Source organism: Eschrichtius robustus, chromosome 14 (assembly GCF_028021215.1).
Source record: "Eschrichtius robustus isolate mEscRob2 chromosome 14, mEscRob2.pri, whole genome shotgun sequence".
Classification (NCBI taxonomy): domain Eukaryota; kingdom Metazoa; phylum Chordata; class Mammalia; order Artiodactyla; family Eschrichtiidae; genus Eschrichtius; species Eschrichtius robustus.
The window spans coordinates 8,451,062-8,473,409 of NC_090837.1; the positions used below are offsets into that span (position 1 = coordinate 8,451,062).

The window sequence follows — 22,348 nt, forward strand, 5'->3', positions numbered from 1 at the left end:
AGCACCTGAAGGCATGTGTTATCCACTGCAGAGTCAAAAGATAAAAAACCTACAGGACTCAGCCAAGAAGTTACGTAGTTTCCTAAAAACATACCTGCCCACAAGGCGTGGGAATGAATCCACAGTTGGTCTCAACTAAACCAAAAAACCACCCTGATTAGAGCTGGACCTAAAAGAAAAGAGATTTCAGATCATTAATGTCCCAAGAACCTTTTAGCATAAGCTAATGTCTCAGGTTTCTCAGTTGTGGTATTAGAAGAGTTAAGAAAAAAACACTGTCATCAGAGCTAGGTTCAAATTCTGATGTGGTGACTTTTTTTTTTTTTTTGGCTGCACCACACGGCTTATGGGATCTTAGTTCCCTGACCAGGGATTGAACCAGTGCCCTCAGCAGTGAGAGCGTAGAGTCCTAACCACTGGACCGCCAGGGAATTCCCTATGGTGACTTTTTAACTGAGATTTTCGACAAGTTCTTTAACTTCTCAGATATCGAGTTCCCCATCTGTGACGTGAGGCAATATCTATTTCAGAATGCTGGAGGTAACCATAAAGCATCTGGCACAATACCTGGTCACACAGTATGTGGCAAACATGTAGTTAAATTTACTGGTAAATTAGCAGCCAAGGTAGACAGGTACAACATCTTTGAAGGTGCTCCTTTCTCTCATGAAGAATGTGCTAGACCAGGCCTGGACACCCATTCATGCTCTACCGAAGTAAATTAGGAACTGACCAGGACAAATGTAAACAAAAGCATTTTTTAAAACCTAATTTTATTCCTAAAGTTCAAACTAGCTAGTGGGTAGCACTGAAAATACACTTTCACTATATAAAACAGTGTAAACTGATTACACGTTAATAAAGAATTTAACACACACACTTCTCTAATGAAGGAAGCTAGATGCAGCCCTTGCTATAAAAAGCTGTACCTGAACAAAAATGGACATGTTTAGTCTCAGGCCCTGGCAGTTGACTATAGAATGTCAGTTGTTCCCAATTACGTTTAAACGCAGAAATAGCAACAATGTGGAAAATTACATTCATCAAATAGTAGCATTTAAAATATACATGACTAATAAAATGAACATTCAGAGGTGCCCCTGTTCTGCGTGTACCATGTCGGCCATTTGCAGACAGTGACCTCATCCAAAGAGAGCAGAAGTTTCAAACATCTGAGTAGTTAAAGTTAAAAATAGGATGAAGGAGAAATAGGAGAACAGGATAAATGTCCTCCAAAGAGAACAGTAGCTGATGCCATAAGCAGTCTGACTTCAGCGATTAGTAATCAGAGATGTGTGAAGAAGCCCAGCAGAAACTGGGAAACTGAGCCAGTCCTCCAGCTGACAGGCATACGGCATGGACCAGTGTTGCTGCAACTTAGGATGAATCTTTCCCGTCCCCAGTTAGTTGTGAAAATAATTTTTAAAAATAGCTTCAAATTTTGAACAGGAAGTTTCCAGTCCCTTCTGTGCACTGAAACGTCTGGGATCGAGCTTGGGGGGTCCTCGGCTTTAGGACTTGAACACGTGCACAGCGCGCACCACGTACTGCCGGCAGATGGGACACTCGCTCATGCGCTTGCCGCACTTGGTGCAGGTGACCATGTGCCCGCACTCGAGCAGGACGCAGTCGATGATGGCGTCCATGCAGATCCGGCACAGGCTGTCGTCCTCCTCGTCCTGCAGCTGCAGCCGCTCGCCATCTGAAAGGGAACAGAGAGCTGGGGCTGCGGGCACAGCCTCTGAGTGACCCAGAGTGACCCCACTGTAAGAGAAATAGTCCCCGCTTCTCGGCACATCCATTCCTTCCACTAGAAATGGCAATAATTACACCTCGTAGGGTTTTGTGAAGAATAAATGAGAAATACTTATCTCAGGACCAGGGATGAAGTGCCTAACACGTTAGCTATTTAATTCGTTTTTTTTCCCGCCCCCGCCCCTATTTAATTCTATTTTACATCTGTATATAATACAAGGTTTTTGTGATAGCTTGCTTCTATAAATAAAAATGAAGAAGCCCTAGGCTGTCCTACACATGGGCCTCAGAGTCAGAACACGATTCGAATTTCCAGCCCAACTGTGTGGCCTTGGGAAAGTCACAGGCTCCAGAGCCTCATCTTAGTAGGAGGAGGAGCTTTATTTCTACACCGACGGGAAAGTTATAGAGTCATACATCAAGTAGCCTGTAGTTGAGGGACGGCACCCCCTGAGCCTTGGAATCATCTCAAAATTCATCTGTGTTTCTGGCTACGATGGTACTGTTGGGAGTTTGTCTAACTCAAAAGGCATGGGACGTTCTGGTTCTGAATAAGAAAGGTTCAGAATGAGTTTAAAAAGTTCATTGCAGCCTGAGATTTGGCCATAGAGCTATGGACAGTGAGGCTTCCCTTTCTACAGGTCACAGAAGGGATTAATGGGAATCATGAAGAAGGTTAGAAAGAACCAAACAGGAATTCAAGCTTGAAAAGCCAACAGTCCCTGGATTTAAGGAAATAAACACTGTCGTGTCAAGAGAATCTTGTCATCTGGGGTCCTAGTTCATGGCCCATACCATTACTGGAAAGTGGGGAGAAAGGATCCATGAATAAGATAAGAGATGAGCCTCTGTAGGCTCCAATGATTAAGATGCCTGTATCTGCTACTGTTGCATCATCTTTGAAGTAGGTGTGGGACTTCCTTGGTGGCGCAGTGGTTAAGAATCCGCCTGCCAATGCAGGGGACACGGGTTTGAGCCCTGGTCCAGGAGGATCCCACATGCCTCGGAGCAACTAAGCCCGTGTGCCACAACTACTGAGCCTGTGCTCTAGAGCCCGCGAGCCACAACTACTGAAGCCCACGTACCTAGAGCCCGTGCTCTGCAACAAGAGAAGCCACCACAGTGAGAAGCCCGCGCACCGCAACTAGTGAAAGCCCGTGCACAGCAACAAAGACCCAACGTAGCCAAAATAAATATATTTTTTAAAAAAAGAAAGAAAAGAAATAGGTGTGCCAAAATACTATCTGCATATTCTGGGCATAAACCTGTTTATCAACAAATGCTGTATTATAACCAGGTTTTAAAGAAAAAAACTCAAGATGATACACGTTAATGATGGGAGGACTGTTTTCTAGATAAGAACATAATATTTGTCAGTCTGAACACCACTGAATTCTTTTTTCTTGCCTATAAATGCTCTGTGGCTTGGCCCTGTTACCAGCTGAGGATTTCTGCTCCATGCTCCATCAATAAATAGTTCAGAAGTTCTTAACCTTAGCTTTTCGTGACTTAACAAAGAAACCTACTGATACTTGATGTTAAGAACTACTTAACATCTTGGCTCTAGGGAATTTTTTCCCCCCACTGTTTGATTATCTCAATGGTAGCTTTTAAATCCTAAGTACTGGCCTGCCAGACAGGTTAGTGAGAAAACAAGCCTTTTTTAGATACAAGGAGTTTCATTAGAGTTCTAACAAATTATGACCAGAAAAACCAGACTGAACAAAAGATTATCTAACTCATTGGCAATGGTGATCTCAAAGCCAACATCACATAATGAACTTACTGCTTAACAGATCTATAAGCAGGTTTATATAACTAATTCATACTCAATAAAAGGATACATAGGTTTCTCAAAAATAAAGTGGACTTAACTGACAGAAACAGGCCAGTTTTTAAAGGCCTAAAGAAAGCTACTACAGGGAAACAAAGGAAAAATAAACCTACATGACTTTTGATTTTCTTCATTCTCTTTGTATAACCGGTTTACTTTCTCTACTAGCTCCCATTTTTCACAACAGCCAGAATAGTTGACAAAATTCCGAGCCAGGATTTCCTTGAGCTGGCGCACACTCATCCCTTCCACGTCTTCAAGGCTTGACAGGTCAGACAGAGAAGCTCTCACTCTCTTCTTAGCGAGGCCAGATGTCTGAAATCACAGAGTGTGTCCATTACCTCTGTTCCTGCAAATCCAGCAAGGAAAATAGCATGCTGCCTTCACCCTACAGTCATCACTGGCCCTGGATATTCTCCCCAGACTTCCCACCGGTTCTTGAAGTGTTTTATATATTGTGCTGCATTCAAACCAGAAGAAACATCCTGTGCTAATCTAGCGACAGTCCACATGGGCATTTTCCCTGCCTACCAAGGTGACGTGTCAGGGAAACCAAATTTTATAGGCAGTCTCACCCGCTCCTCCAAGTTTTCTTCATCCTCGTCATCGTCGTCGTCATCATTGTCATCTTCTTCATCATCTTCTGTGTTTGCTGAAGCTATTTCACTTCGCACCTGCACACATAATGCATATTAGGTCAGGAATCATTTTCCTAATGGCACCAACCCATATTTATCACTGGAGAAAACCCTTCCAATAGATCCTCCCCAAGAATGACCCTAATGCCTGGCATACTCCACACCTTCCTAGGATCCTGAGTGCTGCTGCCCCTCCCAAGGAGTTGGGCACCACATGATTCCATAAACAATTTACCTTCCATAGTTATCTCAAAAGTCAAATTCCTATGTGTGTGTGAATTTGTCAAATCTAACCATAGTATTAACTCCCCAGAAGTTAAGAAGGTCCCATCACAGAATGTCAAAGCCAAAAGTGTATGGAATTGCACTGTGTCCTTAGCAAAGGACCTGCAGCTGGCTGGTTTAACTGGAGCCTCTAAGATGCAGGTAGAAACTAAAGCTCTAAGATCAGCCCTAGTGTCAAGGGTATTCGATTTCAAAGATCTCAATCCTACTACCTCATGCTTAGACATTCTAATTCCAAACGATGCTTTCTAGACTAATTCACTGATGGTTGATGCTATTTCTAGTTTTCAGAAATTCCTCAACCATCAGATACTCTTTTCTTTAAGGAGAACAGAAAGCCTAGGACAATGCCCAATTTAAAGTATTCTACCCCACTAGTTCACAAACACCATATTGTATCATCCAAAGACCCACATCTCCCAAGTGGTGTCATATACCCAAAAGTGACACAAAAGTCAGATGTGTCTTATCTTTGCATCATAATTATGCCAGCTGCCATTTGGGAAAATAATAAAACTCCTAGCTTGGGCTTATCTAATTGATGACTATTTAGAAAGCAACTAGACCACATTTCCCTCTGCTTCTAACCTCTTTCCTCAGAGGAGAAAATTAAATGTGGAAATAAATGTTCAAAACAATTCTTTCAGCATTTTAGAATCATTCATATATACAAATTGAGTATTAATTACAAGACTTGGCATGTTATTCAATTAGTATGCCCAAGGACCTCACTGGGACAACATTCTGCACTGGCGTTTCTTTGCAATGAGTAAATAACCATATCCTGTCACTAATTCAGATGGCTGTTTCCCAATATCTAAATTAGAACAATTTTACGGTAGCAAGGCAACTGGGCATTAGGTTAACTTATAGTTTCCATGGTCACTGACACACAAACAGTCCTGCAAACGTTTATATGCTACATTTGACAGTCATTATTTCGACAGCTAGTATTTAACTATATAAGATAGGGAAACTGAGGTAACTAAGGTCAAGAGACTGATGAGCTCTTTTTGGGCCCTTCAGGCAGCATCTGAGCTTGGAGCCTCACATCAGGAGAGCCTGCAAGTGCAGAGTTCAGCAGCACGTGGAACCCCGGCTCAGCAAGGAGTCTTCAGCCCTAAAGCCCCCTCCATATTGGCCGAAAGCAGACAACATGCCAGGCCCTCAGGGTAATTACACCCTCGTACCTGTGCCAGTACTCCAGATCCTAAGGTCCGGTCTCCACCCATAAGCTCTCCCTGAAAGGAAGACACGGTAGCAGATGGGGCTGTATAGTTTGAAAAAAATGAATGTGTAAAAAAACTAGAAGTCTGGGACCTTGAGGAATTCAGACTGCTCGTGTCCAGGTTGTCCTCAGAGCCCAGCCCACGGTGACACAGTACCAGATCTACCAAGTCTTCTTTCTCTCGACAGGTATCGATCGGTATGTTTCTAAGAATGAGATACTGCCGTAGATCCTTCACCTTCAGTCGCATTAACTGAGGGCGCTGAAAGGCTGTCTCTTGTAATAAGTGACAAGTGGAACATCTACGGAGATTTTCTTGTAAGATCGAACAAACGGAGCAAAAATCTTTCTTGCAGTCACAACATACATGCTGAAGAAACAGACAGGAAAGAAGCATTTAATGACAGCCAGATATAAGCCATTGTGAAAGCACTAGTTTTCCTTTTGCCTTCTATTAAAATTAAATTTTAGTTCTTATGAAGTCCCCCATGGCACCAGACCCATGGGCATTTTCGTGTTCTAAAAGCGGTGAAAATCAAAACAGTCACTGCTGAGGCAGTTTGGATTCACAGAAGTTCAAATACAGACCTTTAAGAAAAACATACTCTGTGTTAATGAATTAAAACCTTTCCACCCCTTTGGGCAAACGTAATTAGCAAAACAGAGCTGACTTGAACCACATGGAGCAGAAAGCACAACCACAAACTCTCTTCCTGCCCTTTGCCTATGTGAAAATTACCCCATTTAAAGAGAAGGGGGACTGCGGGCTTCCCTGGTGGCGCAGTGGTTAAGAATCCGCCTGCCAGTGCAGGGGACACGGGCGTTGTTCCCACAAGCTAACACCTTGTTTGTTAAGTATTTCAAAGGACTGAATTGACAAGCCTGGGAGATGGCCCAGCAATATGATGGTTCTCAGAAAGAACAACTTTCTGTCCTAAAGAAAATAACGGTTTTAGCTGTTATTTTGCATGTTGAATCTTTAAACAGTAGCTAATGTTAATATACTCATTTCTTCACTTGAGTTAATGTGGGTGGGGATACATTTTTTGAAACTTGAGATCAAAGTTATAGTAAATCTTCTCTTAACAAAATTGCAGACTAATTAAATCTCTTGCTTCAGAACATAAGAATCAAAGTGTATGAACAGGTCAGAGTCCAGGAGAAAGGATGGCTGAGCAACATGAGAAGTGACAATGTCTAGTCAGAAAACCTGAGCAGTGATACAGTCTCTGCAACTCAGTACTTTTCTAAATGGGAAATGGTTATTAGGACTAACTTTCTGGTATTTGTATAAGAAGAAATGAATATTCATTAGTACTCAAAATAACACACAATCAAGAATTCTGATACATGTGTTTTTTTGTATGTAACATTTCATCCAACTCACCTTCTTTCTAAAGACTGAAAATGAAAGTCCACAGGCTTTGCAAACTATATTAGGCCCTTCTGTAGGTGCTGGTGGGTAAGTGGAAAAATCAGAGTTTGGTGTAAATCTGAATGGACCAGTGCCTCCTGCAAATCCTGACTGCTGGCCCCTGACAGCTCCAGTCCCCATGACTTCATTCAGCAGCCCACAGCACGAAGCCCACATAGACGTGGCACCCGCCTGAAAAGGAACAAAAATAGGCACCAGTTTAAAGCTGATTGGAACCTGGGCTCTCTGGGATTCTCGGGGAATGCCATTCTGGAGAGGCACGTTTGCCCTAAATAATTTCGAGATTATTCTTTTAAGCATCAAAATTTTAAGCTATTTGGAAGTGGATAATTTTCTGGTATTTACAAAGAATATTTGGCTTTGGTGATACTCATGATATATTGTTAACAAAAGGAGAAGATACAACATGAACCCAATTTCGTAGAAAAACAACAAAAAACACACATACGCTTAGAGATACACGTGCATGCACACAGAAGAAAAATGACTAGATAGAAGTAAGTGCTGTGCAATATTTGGGATATGCTTACACCAAAAAAAGCTGTTCATTATTTATCTGAAATTCAAATTTAACTGAGGGTCTTGTATTCTATCTGGCAACCTTAGACTGGTGACTACAGCACTGTTCTATAGGCTGAGTCAGATTTTCCCAGCTATCATTTAGCAGAAAGAATATAAATTCAAATTACTTAATTTCATTAAACTTCTGTCCTCTTATTTATATCTGGGCATAATAAACTATGGCATGTGAAAACTTTTTTGATTTTTTAAAAATGACTGGGAAAACATCAAAATGCCAACTGAAGTGCTCTCTAGGTTTTCATGTATATCTCGTATAATTTGTTTTCTGGAGTTTTCCCCTGCTTTCCAAATCTTTATAAGGAATATATTAATTTAACATTAAGGAAAATATTTTTAAAAAGCAAACTGAGAATACTGAACACAATTTTTGATGACTTGATAATCATAATGCGTTTTGAGGTGTAAGGGCTATTTGCCACTCCACTAAGTGGCTTGAAACTAATATGCTGCCTTTTATGTTTTTTTCTCTCATCTCTTCCCTTTCTGTGAATCACCACTGCTATCACTATATCTACCTCTAGCAACCTGTCTCTCCTTTTTTACTGCATTCAGAAACCTGATAACCAAGCTTGTTAGAAGCGTATATAAAAATACATTTTCAGTGAGGGCTCAAGGCATTTTCCCATGCTTAAAATATAAAGCTACACTGTTTGGAACCAATGAGCTTTTGCCCCTTGTCCTAATTCTTAAGCATATTCTAGACTCTAGATAATGTGATAAGTAATGGAAGTCCAGGTAGGTGAGGTCCTATTAGTTAAAAGGGCATAACAAAGGCACTGTTCCATTTATTTTATTATCTAATTCTGTCAAACATTTACTGCTTGTCCAATGAGCTCTTAAAACAATTTTTTTTTTAAACAACTTTAAAAGGCTATTTGGAGGGACTTCCCTGGCGGTCCAGTGGTTGAGACTTCGCCTTCCAGTGCGGGGGGGGTGCGGGTTCGATTCCTGGCTGGGGAGCTGGGATCCCACATGCCTTTTGGCCAAGGGACCAAGGCATGAAGCAGGAGCAATGTTGTAGCAAATTCAGTAAAGACTTTGGAGATGGTCCACATCAAAAAATAATAATAATGGGACTTCCCTGGTGGCGCAGTGGCTAAGAATCCTCCTGCCAATGCAGGGGACACGGGTTCGAGCCGTGGTTCAGTAAGATCCCACATTCCGCGGAGCAACTAAGCCCGTGTGCCACAACTACTGAGACTGCGCTCTAGGGCCCGCAAGCCACAGCTACTGAGCCTGCGAGCCACAACTACTGAAGCCCGCGTGCCTAGAGCCTGTGCTCCACAACAAGAGAAGCCACCGCAATGAGAAGCCTGCGCCCCACCACGAAGAGTAGCCCCCGCTCCACAACTAGTGAAAGCCCGCGCGCAGCAACGAAGACCCAACGCAGCCAAAAATAAATTAATTTATTTTTTTAAAAAAATACATAAAGCTCAAGTTCTTTAAAAAAGAAAAAAAAAAAAAACGGGGCTTCCCAGGTGGCGCAGTGGTTGAGAATCTGCCTGCCAATGCAGAGGACATGGGTTCGAGCCCTGGTCTGGGAAGATTCCACATGCCGCGGAGCGGCTAGGCCCGTGAGCCACAACTACTGAGCCTGCGCATCTGGAGCCTGTGCTCCGCAGCCAGAGAGGCCGCGATAGTGAGAGGCCCGCGCACCGCGATGAAGAGTGGCCCCCACTTGCCGCAACTAGAGAAAGCCCTCGCACAGAAACGAAGACCCAACACAGCAAAAATAAATAAATAAATAAATAAATAAAAATTAAAAAAAAAAAAAAAAAAAGAAAGAAAAAAAAGGCTATTTGGAGGGACTTCCCTGGCAGTCCAACGGTTAAAACTCCATGCTTCCACTGCAGGGGGTGCAGGTTTGATCCCCGGTCGGGGAACTAAGGTCCCACAGGCCGCGTGGCGCGGCCAAAAAAAAAAAAAGTCTATTTGGAATGGTATAGAAGGATCAGGCCATTCTTGCTACCACCCAGAAGTAATATGCTATATTAAATATAGGGAAAGGAGAAGGTAAAGTAATATGAAACCACAATATAGGTTCAAACAGTCTTAAGCATCAGAGTCACTGACTTAAGTATTACATGGCTTCAAACCCTGTAATTCTCAAGAAATAGTGATGTCTTTAAAAGTCAGGTTATTATTAATAGTTTATACCTTTAAATAAATATATACCTCAGGGTCTAAGCCATGGTTTGTTTAAACATAAAGGCATAAAAATCCAGATTTAGGGGCTTCCCTGGTGGCGCAGTGGTTAAGAATCCGCCTGCCAATGCAGGGGACACAAATTCAAGCCCTGGTCCGGGAAAGTCCCACATGCTATGGAGCAACTAAGCCCGTGCGCCACAACTATTGAGCCTGTGCTCTGGAGCCCGCGAGCCACAACTACTGAAGCCCGGGTGCCTAGAGTCCGGCTCCGCAACAAGAGAAGCCACCACAACGAGAAGCCCGCGCACCACAACGAAGAGTAGCCCCCGCTCACCGCAACTAGAGAAAGCCCGCGCGCAGCAACGAAGACCCAACGCAGCCAAAAACAAAATAAATAAAATAAATTTATTTTTTAAAATCCAGATTTACTAATAGTTCATTTAAAGTGAGTGTTCTCTTAGCAAAGGATTCATCCGCAGTGCCATTTTTTAAAAAAATTAATCATCCGCAGTGCTTTAAACAGTGAGTTCTTAAAACAACTGAGAATGTTTTTAAAAATTCAATTTGAGCATAATACTTTTTTGGGAATACCTCAACTACAGAAAGTACCACCAGGAGAAACTTTTTTCATTCCAGGAGTTTAAAGAAGTATAGTTTTTGAGAAGCTTCAGCTTCCTGCTGACCTAGCTACTAAACAATTAAATTGCTTTTAGCTTTTATCCCCCTTTTGATGCCTGGGTGATGTTGTCTCCTCAACTTCAGTGAAAGTTCCTTGTGGACAGAACTTCTTTCCTCCACAGCATCTAGTTCCATAATTATGACTAATAAGTAAAATAACTGTGTAAAAGGTTTATGTTACCTCTTTAAAGGCAACATAATTAAATTTTTTGTTCGTTTTTGAACATAAATTTTAAGTTCAAGTTGTGTCTTGTAGATAAAGAGTAATAAAGGTAAAAAATATTCTAACCTAGCAGGCCAAAAATCTCAAATGATACTCCCTTTCAAAAGCAGCACTGTTACACATTTTGTTCTTTCTCTCAGAAATCAGTTTTACAATGAGAGTTAAGGAAGGATACAAATTTTCAAACCATGTTAATGAGTATGATCATTAAAATTCTAGACTGAAAATATACACAGCTCTGGTGAAGGGAATAGAAGGATTTGTTTTGGGAAAACAAGTGTATCTCTTTGTAGACATCAATATTGGAGGGTAACTATTTCATCTAATTCCTCATGTTTCTATAAAGGGGAGGGAATTTCCTCTTCATTCCCCAGAAGGGAAAATAATGAAAAGAATGCTTCCATCTTCTTTCAGCCATTTCATTATAAAATAAAAATTAAAAAACAAAGCCCAAGTCAACTCCCAAAGTGTTGTCCCAGGCAAAAACATGTTGTATAACCTAATATTTGGTACAAATCAGCCAGAGACCATAACAGAGGGAAAAAAGAAACACTGAAAAATCTGTTTCAGCCTCATTAGTCCTGTAAATTTAATTTTGGACAAAATCTCCCAATAAGAGAATAATCTCCCAATAAGAGAATATTCCTAGCATCATACTGAAGGGTAAATCCACCTGTGTATACTGTCACCCTCTGACAGTAGCATTTGCAACACTCCAGCCTTTCTTGAAAGAGTTCAGAAATTTCAAAGTGGAAGCCCCAGTCACCAGTTTTATTCGATGTACCTTTCTTTCCCATCCAGCATATTTTAAAAACTTAATTTCCATTCCCCTAGTAAGACTGTTTTCTGGCACCCCAGTGCTGAAATGAAGGTGATCTCTTTAGTGATTCGACCTCCCCAACTTCGGAGCATGTATTTTTAGTCCTGCACCACAGCGGCTGCTGTCACTGCCTCTTGCTAAGGAGCTGCCTAGGCCTGTGAAACTGCCCTTAAGACAGTGGTTGGACTTCCCTGGTGGCGCAATGGTTAAGAATCCGCCTGCCAATGCAGGGGACACAGGTTCAAGCCCTGGTCCAGGAAGATCCCACATGCCACGGAGCAACTAAGCCTGTGCGCCACAACTACTGAGCCTGCGCTCTAGAGCCCGTGCGCCACAACTACTGAAGCCCGTGCACCTAGAGCCCATGCTCCGCAACAAGAGAAGCCACGGCAATGAGAAGCCCACGCACCGCAACAGAGTAGCCCCTGCTCGCCGCAACTAGAGAAAGCCCGCGCACAGCAACGAAGACCCAACGCAGCCAAAAATAAATAAATATATAAAATAAAAAGAAAAAAAGAATCTGTCTGCCAATGCAGGGGACACGGGTTCGAGCCCTGGTCCGGGAAGATCTCACATGCCGTGGAGCAACTAAGCCCGTGAGCCACAACTATGGAGCCTGTGCTCTAGAGCCCGCGAGCCACAACTACTGAAGCCCGTGCACCTAGAGCCCATCTCTGCAACAAGAGAAGCCACCACAGTGAGAAGCCTGCACACCTCAACGAAGAGTAGTCCCTGCTCGCCACAACCAGAGAAAGCCCACGCGCAGCAACGGAGATCCAACACAGCCGGAAAAAAAAAAAAAAAAGAAAGAGACAGTGGTCGGACTCACCAGGAGAGCCTTAAAAAATACTGGTGCCTGAGTCCCAGCCCCAAGATTCTGATTTAACAGGTCTGGGGTACAACCTGGGCGTCAGAATTTTTTTTAATTCCCCATGTGATGTGAATGTACAGTCAAGGTTAAAAGGTTAACACCTGCTCGGTCTAGGGGATTTCTCCTTTCTGCCTACATCATTTCAGCTGGAGAATCACTCAGATTCCCTAATGGAAGGGGCTGTGGTTACTTCTGAAGCCTGTGCCTCTAGAGTTCTAGGACCAACATCTCCGCCACGTGCTCCTCACTACCTGTGTACATACCGCCCCTTCACACCCCCATCCCTAAGTAGTGGGATTTGCCTCTAGTGTTTCCTTTCCCACTCTGGTTTCCCCTAATCCTTTCAGAAAGGATTAGCTCAGAAAAGCCTCAGCTGAGTTTTTAACAATTTAATCTGATTCTTAAATCAGTTCCTTTCCTTTTTTTAAAAGAACTTTTTTTTTTTTTAATGTTTTTGGCCGCACCACACGCGCATGTTTTAGTTCCCCGACCAGGGATCGAACCTTCCTGCAGTGGAAGCTCGGAGTCTTAACCACTAGACCGCCAGGGAAGTCCCCAATCAGTTCCTTTCCTTTACCACATATTAGCCTGCAAGTTAAGCTGAAATTTGGTGCCCTCCTTCATTTTATTTGCTCTTTGCTTTTTGGCCCAGATTTCTTACTTCCTAACTTATTCCTCTACATATTTGCTTGGGTGAACTCTCCAATACTGGGAGAAAGACAGTGATTTCTGGGTCTGTCAAAAAGCCATTTGGCAAACTATTTTTGTCCTTCTTCACCTCCAAGTTGAAGAATCCACCCAGAAGATGAATCTTCCAAACTTAGGGTCCATCTCCCTGCCTCCCGTTAGTATGTTTCATCTTCTTGCACTTTCCCTTAAAGTCCCAATTGCCTGAATTTCTTCTGTGTGTCCCCTCAGGGCACAGGGGATCCCTAGCTAAGGACTATTACCTTGCCCTTCACCTAATAATGCTTGAAGTGTCCTATACTGACCTTTCTCCTCTCAAATCTATCCAAATTTCTGTTAATACTTGATATAACAGTCCCATTTTTCAAGTGACAGAATCTACAAAAGCAATTAGGGAACAATTTAAGAGAGCATTTTCCCAAGTTTATTGAATGTGTGCTCTTGGGAAAGGGGCGGGGAGGCGAACATGAATTTATTCTGAGCTCTTGACTCTCTGTCTTTGTTATATTTCCTTAGAGCCCAGTTACCATACCTGGTAGGGTCATAACCAAAAAGCTTCCCCTTTTTGCACCCTCCCCTTAAAAGCTTTAGAGACCCAAGTTCATGTTCTCTCTACTTCCGTCGTCCCTATCCTCTAAGATCTTCCGCCAGTTTAATCAGCCTGCATTCCGTTATTTTTCTTTTATTCACACTCTGCTCACCTTTTGATAGTAAGATTGAAGCATATTTTCCAAACTACTCCATTTCCTCCTAAATTTTCTGGGTGAATCCAATTCCTAGGCAGACAGTACACAAACCACAGCCCTTTGGTTTTTGGATTTGCAGTAAATTCACTGAGTTGTTGCTATGCCTCACTTCGAAAGAGGTGTATTACTTATATAAAGGTCGCCATCCATCTTTCAGTTGCTTGCTTTGTAAAAAAAAAAAAAAAAAAAAAAAATCTACTACCCTTCCACGAATAAAGCCAAAGTCTGGATCTCTGCTATGACCTGGGCTTATGTGACTAACAATTCTAAACCCTACTTGGGACCATGGTTGACAGCAGGACTCTACAGACTAAACCACATGAATCTAAGAGGTGAGAAGGATGTAAAGATGGCTACATTTCCCCTCTTGACCATGAATATAGTTCAAAAACAACATAGAGAATAACCGAATAAGGCAACCATCTACTTAACGTCTGATACAAAACTCCTAGTTCAGAGAATTTAGCTGTGTTTGTAGTTGACTTTCTAGCCATCAATGACTACTGAAGATAAATGACTTTTTGATAAACCTAATCCCTTTCCTACACACCCTCTCAGACTAAAATTGTTCCTGAGTAGATTAGCCATGGAACCATGGCCTGCCTGGCATCAATTAAGAACCAGATCTCATATTAAAAACTTACATGGCCCACAGTAAGAAATTAAATTCTAAAGCCTCCTGTTTGGACTGCCCCAGACACCTAGATCTCTTCATGTTATTCTGGTATCCAATGCCAGTTCTCATGTTTTTTTCAAAGACAGTGCACCAAGATTTTAGGGAGCCAATAACACTACCTTTTTTTCTCACTCCCATTTTAAAACTGAGTAAAGAAATAAGACAAACAGAAATTTAAATATTTGCTTTTTTACTGGTAACACCAATTGGAGAACATGCCTTTAGGTCTGCAGCCAACTGGTCTTGATAACATGCCACCCAGCCACCAGCACAGCTGACCAACAGCAGCTTACCATCTAGTTGACCAGAGTCCCTTCCCTACCCACAGGAAGATAGATCTGAGAAGGTCCCAGGAAAGTACTGAGGCAAGCATGTTCAGCTCCTTTGCTAAAATCACCAACATAAAAGTTCCTCTTCATTCTCTAGTAGCAGAAAGGCTGAACGTGTTCCTCCTGTATTGTTCCTTCCTAAAGAATGAATTAGAAATTCCCTCCCCTCTGTAGGAGTATAGAGGAGGGGAGGGGGCTGTGACCCACAAATGTAAACACTTTGCAGGAGAGTGGGACTGACAGTTTCCAGTGCTGTGACACTTATTTCCACAATAGCAGACCACCAATTTTTTAAGCACTCTCTTGGGTTCCTCGGTCAGATTCACACAATAGAGGCCCATTCTGAATCATCATTTCAGTCAACAAAAGCAAGAGGGAATGTGTTCTTTCTTTGCAAGAGCAGTAGCCCAGCCTTCTTTTTGGCAGAGTGCCAGTTTTCAAATGGCTCAAGGTTCAGCTGTCTTTGATTGTGCGTGTGTGTGTCTGTGTGAGATCTAATGTGCTTTTTAGAATATCTGGGGGTTGGGGCGGGGAGACTTCCAAAATGCTCAACTTACAGAATTAACAAAAAGTTTACTACAAACTTTGAATCCTATTCTAAACTACATCAGGATGTGATCCCTTTTAATGATTCCACCAAATGTAATAGTAGCCAGGCAAACTAGAATGAAGACTAAGAGAAGCTATAGTGATTTCCATGAAGATTAAGTTGCAGCCAGAGAGAGAGAGAGAGAGAGAGAGAGAGAGAGAGAGAGAGAGAGAGAGAGAGAAGGGGGAGTAGGGAAGTTGATGGGTTTGAAAACAGCAAAAAACTAAATGATCATAGTCTAAATCATTTGCTTTTGATTAAACTAGGTAAACAGCAGTAATCATAATGCCAGCTCCTAAGAGTTGCTTGCCTCAACTCTAAATTAAATACGGTAATATTTTACACAGTTATTTTAAGGATAAACCTAGAAGTTTCAATTTCAAGAACATTAATTTTCTTGGATGCTGTAAGAAGCTGCAAGGACCAGGCAGGGATTCAGTTCTTCCACCAGTGGAAGCTTCTTCAGAGAACTCAATCACCACAAGCTTTGTCTTTAAACTCTGAACAACCTTCAGTTTGCTAAAACTCAATGTCCTTGTGTTAAACAATATGAAAAGATGTTTCAAATCTCAGTACCAGTGATATAAGAGAGTAAGTTTTACAGTTTAAATTTCAATTAGGTTAAACTTCCCTACAGAAATTAAAGCAAACCAGAAGAAACGATTAAGATAATAAGCAAAAATCTTTACCCTATTTAGAGCCACTGGAGCAACAGTTCCTTAAAAAGGGAAAGGATTTCTTACTGAAACTGCTGCTTCAACTGAAATATAATACACCAGGAACTCTGCGATCTTAATGACTAAATATCAGGCTATATACCACAAAGGAGGAAATTCTACGTCCTAAGTTCTTTCTCTCATACCATTTGGACATTAAGCAGGATGCAAAAACAAATGCTAATCTTAAAAATGTAATATTTTTAGGTAAGACATTTGGCCAAATTGATTGATTTTTACAAATAACGTGTTCTGGAGATCATAAATGTTATCTTCTTCATGTTCGGGTTTTGTTTTCTTTTCTTAAAACAAACAAACAAACAAAAAACAGTGTACTTGGGGCTTCCCTGGCAGCGCAGTGGTTAAGAATCCGCCTGCCAATGCAAGGGACACGGGTTCGATCCACGGTCTGGGAAGATCCCACATGCCGCGGAGCAACTAAGCCCGTGCACCACAACTACTGAGCCCATGTGCCACAACTACTGAAGCCCGCACGCCGCAACGAAGAAGAGCCCCTGCTCGCCGCAACTAGAGAAAGCCTGCGCACAGCAACAAAGACCCAATGCAGCCAAAAATAAATAAATAAAATTTAAAAACAAAACAGTATACTTGACCCTTAGCATCACTCCCCCACCTTTCAGAGAAAAGAGAAAAAAAAAAAAAAGGATAAGGAAATTATGTTAAACAGATTACTTTCTTCTTGATGTCTCGTTTTGAGCTTGGAAGAATGAACATGATTAGTACAATTAAGGGTGAGATCAATATAAATATGGGAAAACAGGAAGAAGGTTAAATCAAATTAACATAAGACACTAATTTGGATTTTTTTTTAAATCCGTTATAGGAAGTTAATTAGATGCTACTCTAAGGTAAAACGGTTACTTGAATCTTTGAGACAAACCTATTTCAAAACAACAGTTTCTAAACAATAACAAAAAAAGACAAAAAAAATTAAAGAAAGAAAGTAAAGAAAATACCCATTCTACACATATACTAAAATCAGCTCCTGCTCCTGGGTTTGTGTGAAGATGTACTTATCTGATTGCTTGGCTTTTAAATTAATTTTAATTCCACTGAAATTTTAATTTTAATTTAATTTTAATACTTGCTTAGATGAACATTCACATGTTAGAATTCCATGACATCAGGAATCAATGCCCCTGCCCAGAAATCTATAGATACTGCAAAATTAGACAATTTCAATATGAAACAAAGTTAATAAATAGCCCCAATCCTAAATTTTGTGAATCCAGTTTTCACAAAAACTTAAATGAAAAGCAGTATCTTCATAATTGTCATCTTGTTCAGACTGATGTCTATTTAGGTCTGCATTTTGTTTCATAAAATATACCTTTTTATATTTTCAAATCCCATCCAACTTTGTTTCTAAAATTTCAACTCAGAAAGCAGTATCCTCCACCTAAATTCAAAAACACTTCTGAAAAAATTTCAACACTGTACTTGCCCCTAATTCTCTCTCTCCTTCTACACCTTGTTTCTTGATGGGTCACAAATTTAATATTTACTAATAAAGGTACTGACATTCTTTGAGGCATTATGTATAAAGATCCCTTATTTGTTTTTGGATCTTAACACAGAGCGTGATGATGGTTTTCAGGAAAGAAAGCTAGTTTTAGATATTTTAAGAGGTATTCTAAGTTGAAATATTTTACAGCTGAACTGGGAAGTTAAAAAGTAAGCTCTTTGAATATCCTCATACTTTAAACCCAGTTCAGAAGTTACCTATTCCAAAAATCTTCCTTGCTTCCTACAGCCAGAAAAAATCCTTTCTTGCTCCTGAGGGTTTTGTATTTTTTTGATACCTTACATCAAATTCTGCCTCATCATGTGGTTTCTTGAGAATGTCTCTTCTCTTTTGGTTGGCAAACTCCTAAAGGGTGGGATTGTATTTTGAATTACTTCTACGCATGATATATCCCTCTTAGCTAACACATAGGAAATGCTCAACAAAATATCTTCTTGGGGCTTTGTGAAGGTAGAGTTTTAAGCTAGCAGTTCACTCTGTTATTTTTCTTACTCACGCCAATCACACCTCTTCACTGAGATTAATGAAATCATCTATGTCTGAAAGAGTATCACCTTATGACTCATCCCACTTGGTTTGAATCAATACGTGAATTGATTGTTGTACCCAGAGCTCTTTAGAACTCTCAGCGATCAAGTTGAGAGAATCAGCTCCCCAAAGTAGGCCAGAACCTCCCCCCTCCCCCCTCTTCCTTAAACTTCTCACTCAGCGATGCTCCCACGCTCTCACACCCACCTTGAAGACTCAAGCTGTCAAATTACTTGCTGCGTACCTAGCGGCGATGGAGACACAACGGGTTTGCTAAGAGCTCTAGGTCACGGCCCCAGTGTTAAGCCTGCAAACAGATCCTTCAGGGTGGGATCCCCGCCCCGAGACATTTCTAACCAGTTAGCCGGGCCCCAGCCTCACGACTCCCCGCACAACTCCTTTTCCCTTCGTCCTGCAGTTTCCGTCCTGCGACAGTCCCGTGGTGCTCCCGACATTTGGGTCAGTTCAAGGACTCGGGGCGGGAGAGGGCACGCTGTGTGCAAAGGCACGGAGGGTGAGGCGAGCACCAGGGGGTCTGCCTCCGGCCCCAGAGGACGCGGACAGGGCCCAGCGCGGAGAGGGGCCCACCAGGCGTGAGTGCGGGCGGGCCCGGCCTCTCCCCCGGCCTCGGGCTAGCTGACGGAGGCGCTGTGGGAGTTGGAAACGTCCGGGAGCCCACGACATCCGCCCTGCGGGTTAGGGCCCCAGAAGCCGGCGGGGGACACCCCCTCCGCGGAGCTCTCCGAGGTGCCGGCAGGGTAACCGCTGAGGCGAAAGGAAGGCACTTCGGGCGCACTGGCCGGATAGGAGAGGAGAGGAGGGACTGCCCGGCCCCACCGGCCCCTCACCTTCATGGCCGCGACCGCCGCGTCTGGGTCGGCTCTGCAGGAGAATTCAGCACCATAGCAGCTCCTAGCACAACCGCCCTCCTTCCTTCTGGGCGGCGATACTGAGCCTCCTGAGGCGACCCAGCGTCCAGACGTAAGGGGCGTGGTCACGCCCGCCGCGCGCCCCCGGGAAGAGCGCCGAGCGGCGGCCGAGTCGGCCAATCCGGAGCCGACACTCGGGGGGCCGGTCACCAAAGCCAATGAAGTGGCGGGAACGGGGCGGGGCCTCCGTCGCAGCCTGGAAGGCCGAGAAAGAATCCGTTCCGCCCCAAGCAGAGATGGGCGGGTCTGGGCGTGGCGGGAGTCTCCGGGCTGTTTTCTCCGCTGGATCGCTGAGCTCGGAGTCAGCGTCCTCTTAGGAACCTGCAGCAGAAATTTGGGTTTAGGGCTGGGTGGTCAAGTTACCCTGGAGATGAAGGCGGGAAAGGGCGTGGTAAATTTGAAAACGCCGGTGGGTTGGAACTTTTTTGCTATAACGGTCAAAGCAGGGCCTCGGATTTCCTCCCCAGACATTCAAGCCTCTCACAGTCGGTAATGACCTCAGGTCTCCTCTCTGGAGAATCCAATAAGCAGTGACAGCTGCGCACGCAAGGACGCGGCTTTAAAAAACGTTTTATTGAAAACACTTGAAGAACCAACGGTTCTCAAATCCCAGCTGCTCTTTTAGAGCGACATACAAAATAACCAAATCCTAGCACGGTGAGAGAATTAGGGTGAGCCCTTGGAGTTGACTTTATTTGGACAGAGAAAATTAGTTTGTAAGTTAAAGTATCGATTTCTTCAGCCTGACTTGATGACACTCCGTTGGTTTTCCGATACTTCTTCCTCTCCTCTCTAACTCAACCAGTACTTAAATAAATATTTAAGTAGAGAAAGAGATATGAAGATGTCAATTCACGTCTCATGAGGACCTGACTGTTGTATTCCTTTTGAATAGATTTGCTTATATGTACTATGTCAGTTTAAAACACAAAGCCACCCCACTTCCTTAGGCTGCAATAATACTTGGGGTATTTTTATTTTTTTATTTTTTCTGCTGCGTTGGGTCTTTGTTGCTGCACGCAGGCTTTCTCTAGTTGCGGTGAGCAGGAGCTACTCTTCCCTGCGGTGCGTGGGCTTCTCATTGCGGTGGCTTCTCTTGTTTTGGAGCACGGGCTCTAGGCGCGCGGCCTTCAGTAGTTGCAGCACGCGGGCTTGGTAGTTGCAGTGTGCTGGCTTAGTTGCTCCAGAGCATGTGGGATCTTCCTGGACCAGGGCTCGAACCTGTGTCCCCTGCACTGGCAGGCAGATTCTTACCCACTGCGCCACCAGGGAAGCCCGATACTTGTTTTTTAGCTTACTTATTTTTCTTGCTTCAAGCATTGCTCAGATAATATAATTTAACATCTACAGTCCTGGATTTTCTTCTTTGGAAAAATGCAAAGAAAGCCTTTCATTCACCATGTGGGAGCAGCAGCTGAGCCTCAACGGAAGAAAAAGTACTAATCCTTCTAATGATCTAGGCACAAAGAAACTCAATAAAAACTTGGTGGTGGTACAAAGTCATGTTTCTCCCTCATTAGAAAGGAAGCTGGCAGGTCTACCTGAAGAGTTAACGATTAAGCACATGAAAAGATGCTCAACATCATTAGCCATCAGCGAAATGCAAATTAAAACCATGAGATACCACCACACCCACTAGGATGGCTAAAAAATAATAATAATAATAAATGCTGTTAAGGATGTGGAGAAATTGGAACCTTAATTACATTGCTGGTGGAACGCTAAAATGGTGGATCTGCTTTGGAAAGCAGTCTGGCAGTTCCTCAAAATAGTAAACATAGAATTACCATATGACCCCACAATTCTACTCCTAGGTGTAAAAACCTAAGAGGAATGAAGACGTATGTCCACCAAAAAGCCTTATACATAAACATTCATAGTGGCATAATCACAATAGTCAAAAAGTGGAAACAACCCAAGTGTCCATTATTTGATGAATAGATAAATAAAATATGGTCTATCCATACAATGGAAAATTATTTAGCCAAAATAGGAATGAAGTACTGATATCTGTTATAATGTGAATGAACCTTGAAAGCATGATGCTAAGTGAAAGAAGCCAGTTACAAAGACCACATATTGTATGATTCCATGCATATGAAATGTCCAGAAGAGGCAAATCCAGAGAGACAGAAAGTAGAGTAGTAGTTGCTTAGGGTTGAGGGGGTTAGGGGGAAATGCTAATGGGCCCAGGGGTTTCTTTTGGGGGGCAATGAAAATGTTCTAAAATTTATTGTGGTGATGGTTACCCAACTCTGTAAATACACTAAAAACTATTGAATTGTACAATTTAAATGAGTGAACTGTATGTGAATTATATCTCAATAAAGCTGTAATCATAATAAAGATATTGAGAATCAGCACCAAAAAAAAAAAAAAGAGTTAATGCAGCTGGAGAGTGACCAGAGAAAAGCAATAAAAACAACAAAAAAAACCAGGAGTACGGAGAGATTGTATTGAAGACCATTTTAAAACTGCAATTCTTGAGGAAGACTTGTCTTATTCTGTGCCTAACTTAAAGCAAAGCTCCCAATAAATGTTTGAGTGAATTCGTCCTTCTGGAAGACTGAGAAGGAATATAATATTGAATAAAATAAGGGAGAAAAAATTTTTCAAATAAGGAAGTAAATAGGGTACACATGAGTTCACAATTGCTAAATACTTGAAATTGGAACGTCCTGAAGCTTGAGAGGCATTTTTGTGCTTAAACATCATAGTTTTTCAGTAAAAGAGACACATTATGTGATCAAAATTTTTTCTTTGTTTCAAACTTTATATAATGACACCTTTCTTTCAACTGTGTACTAACTGTACCAATTGGGGTTCAAGAAAATGTGGTCTGTTGCTAACATAATCATCAACAGCCTAATACTTTGTATTTCAGAGTAAAAGTATTCCCAAGACATGTGGGATAATTTATTGCAGCTAAACTACTTGCTTAATACGTAATGGGGCTGATCTCTGAGTTTGTCTTTTTTTAATCCCTCAAAAAAATTCTTTTATTGAATTCACAATGCACTCTTTTATTTATTTATTTTTTAAAGGTCACTGCAGTAGTGGTTGGAATAAGAGGCTGAAAGGACTGTTTTTTTTTTTTTTGGGCTG

The 22,348-nt window shown here is 42.2% G+C and overlaps 1 protein-coding gene across 1 annotated transcript; it reads right to left on the bottom strand.

Annotated features, from left to right (window-relative positions):
- Nucleotides 1-773: 773 nt before the first annotated feature.
- RNF34 (ring finger protein 34) lies at nucleotides 774-19,277 on the bottom strand. Its single transcript, XM_068562818.1, has 6 exons — nucleotides 19,163-19,277; nucleotides 7,128-7,346; nucleotides 5,703-6,110; nucleotides 4,165-4,263; nucleotides 3,703-3,904; nucleotides 774-1,702 (listed from the first exon to the last, which is right to left on the bottom strand). The coding sequence occupies exons 1-6, from the start codon at nucleotides 19,166-19,168 to the stop codon at nucleotides 1,512-1,514; spliced, it is 1,125 nt and encodes a 374-aa protein (XP_068418919.1). The 5' UTR covers nucleotides 19,169-19,277; the 3' UTR covers nucleotides 774-1,511.
- Between the last annotated feature and the right edge of the window lie 3,071 nt (nucleotides 19,278-22,348).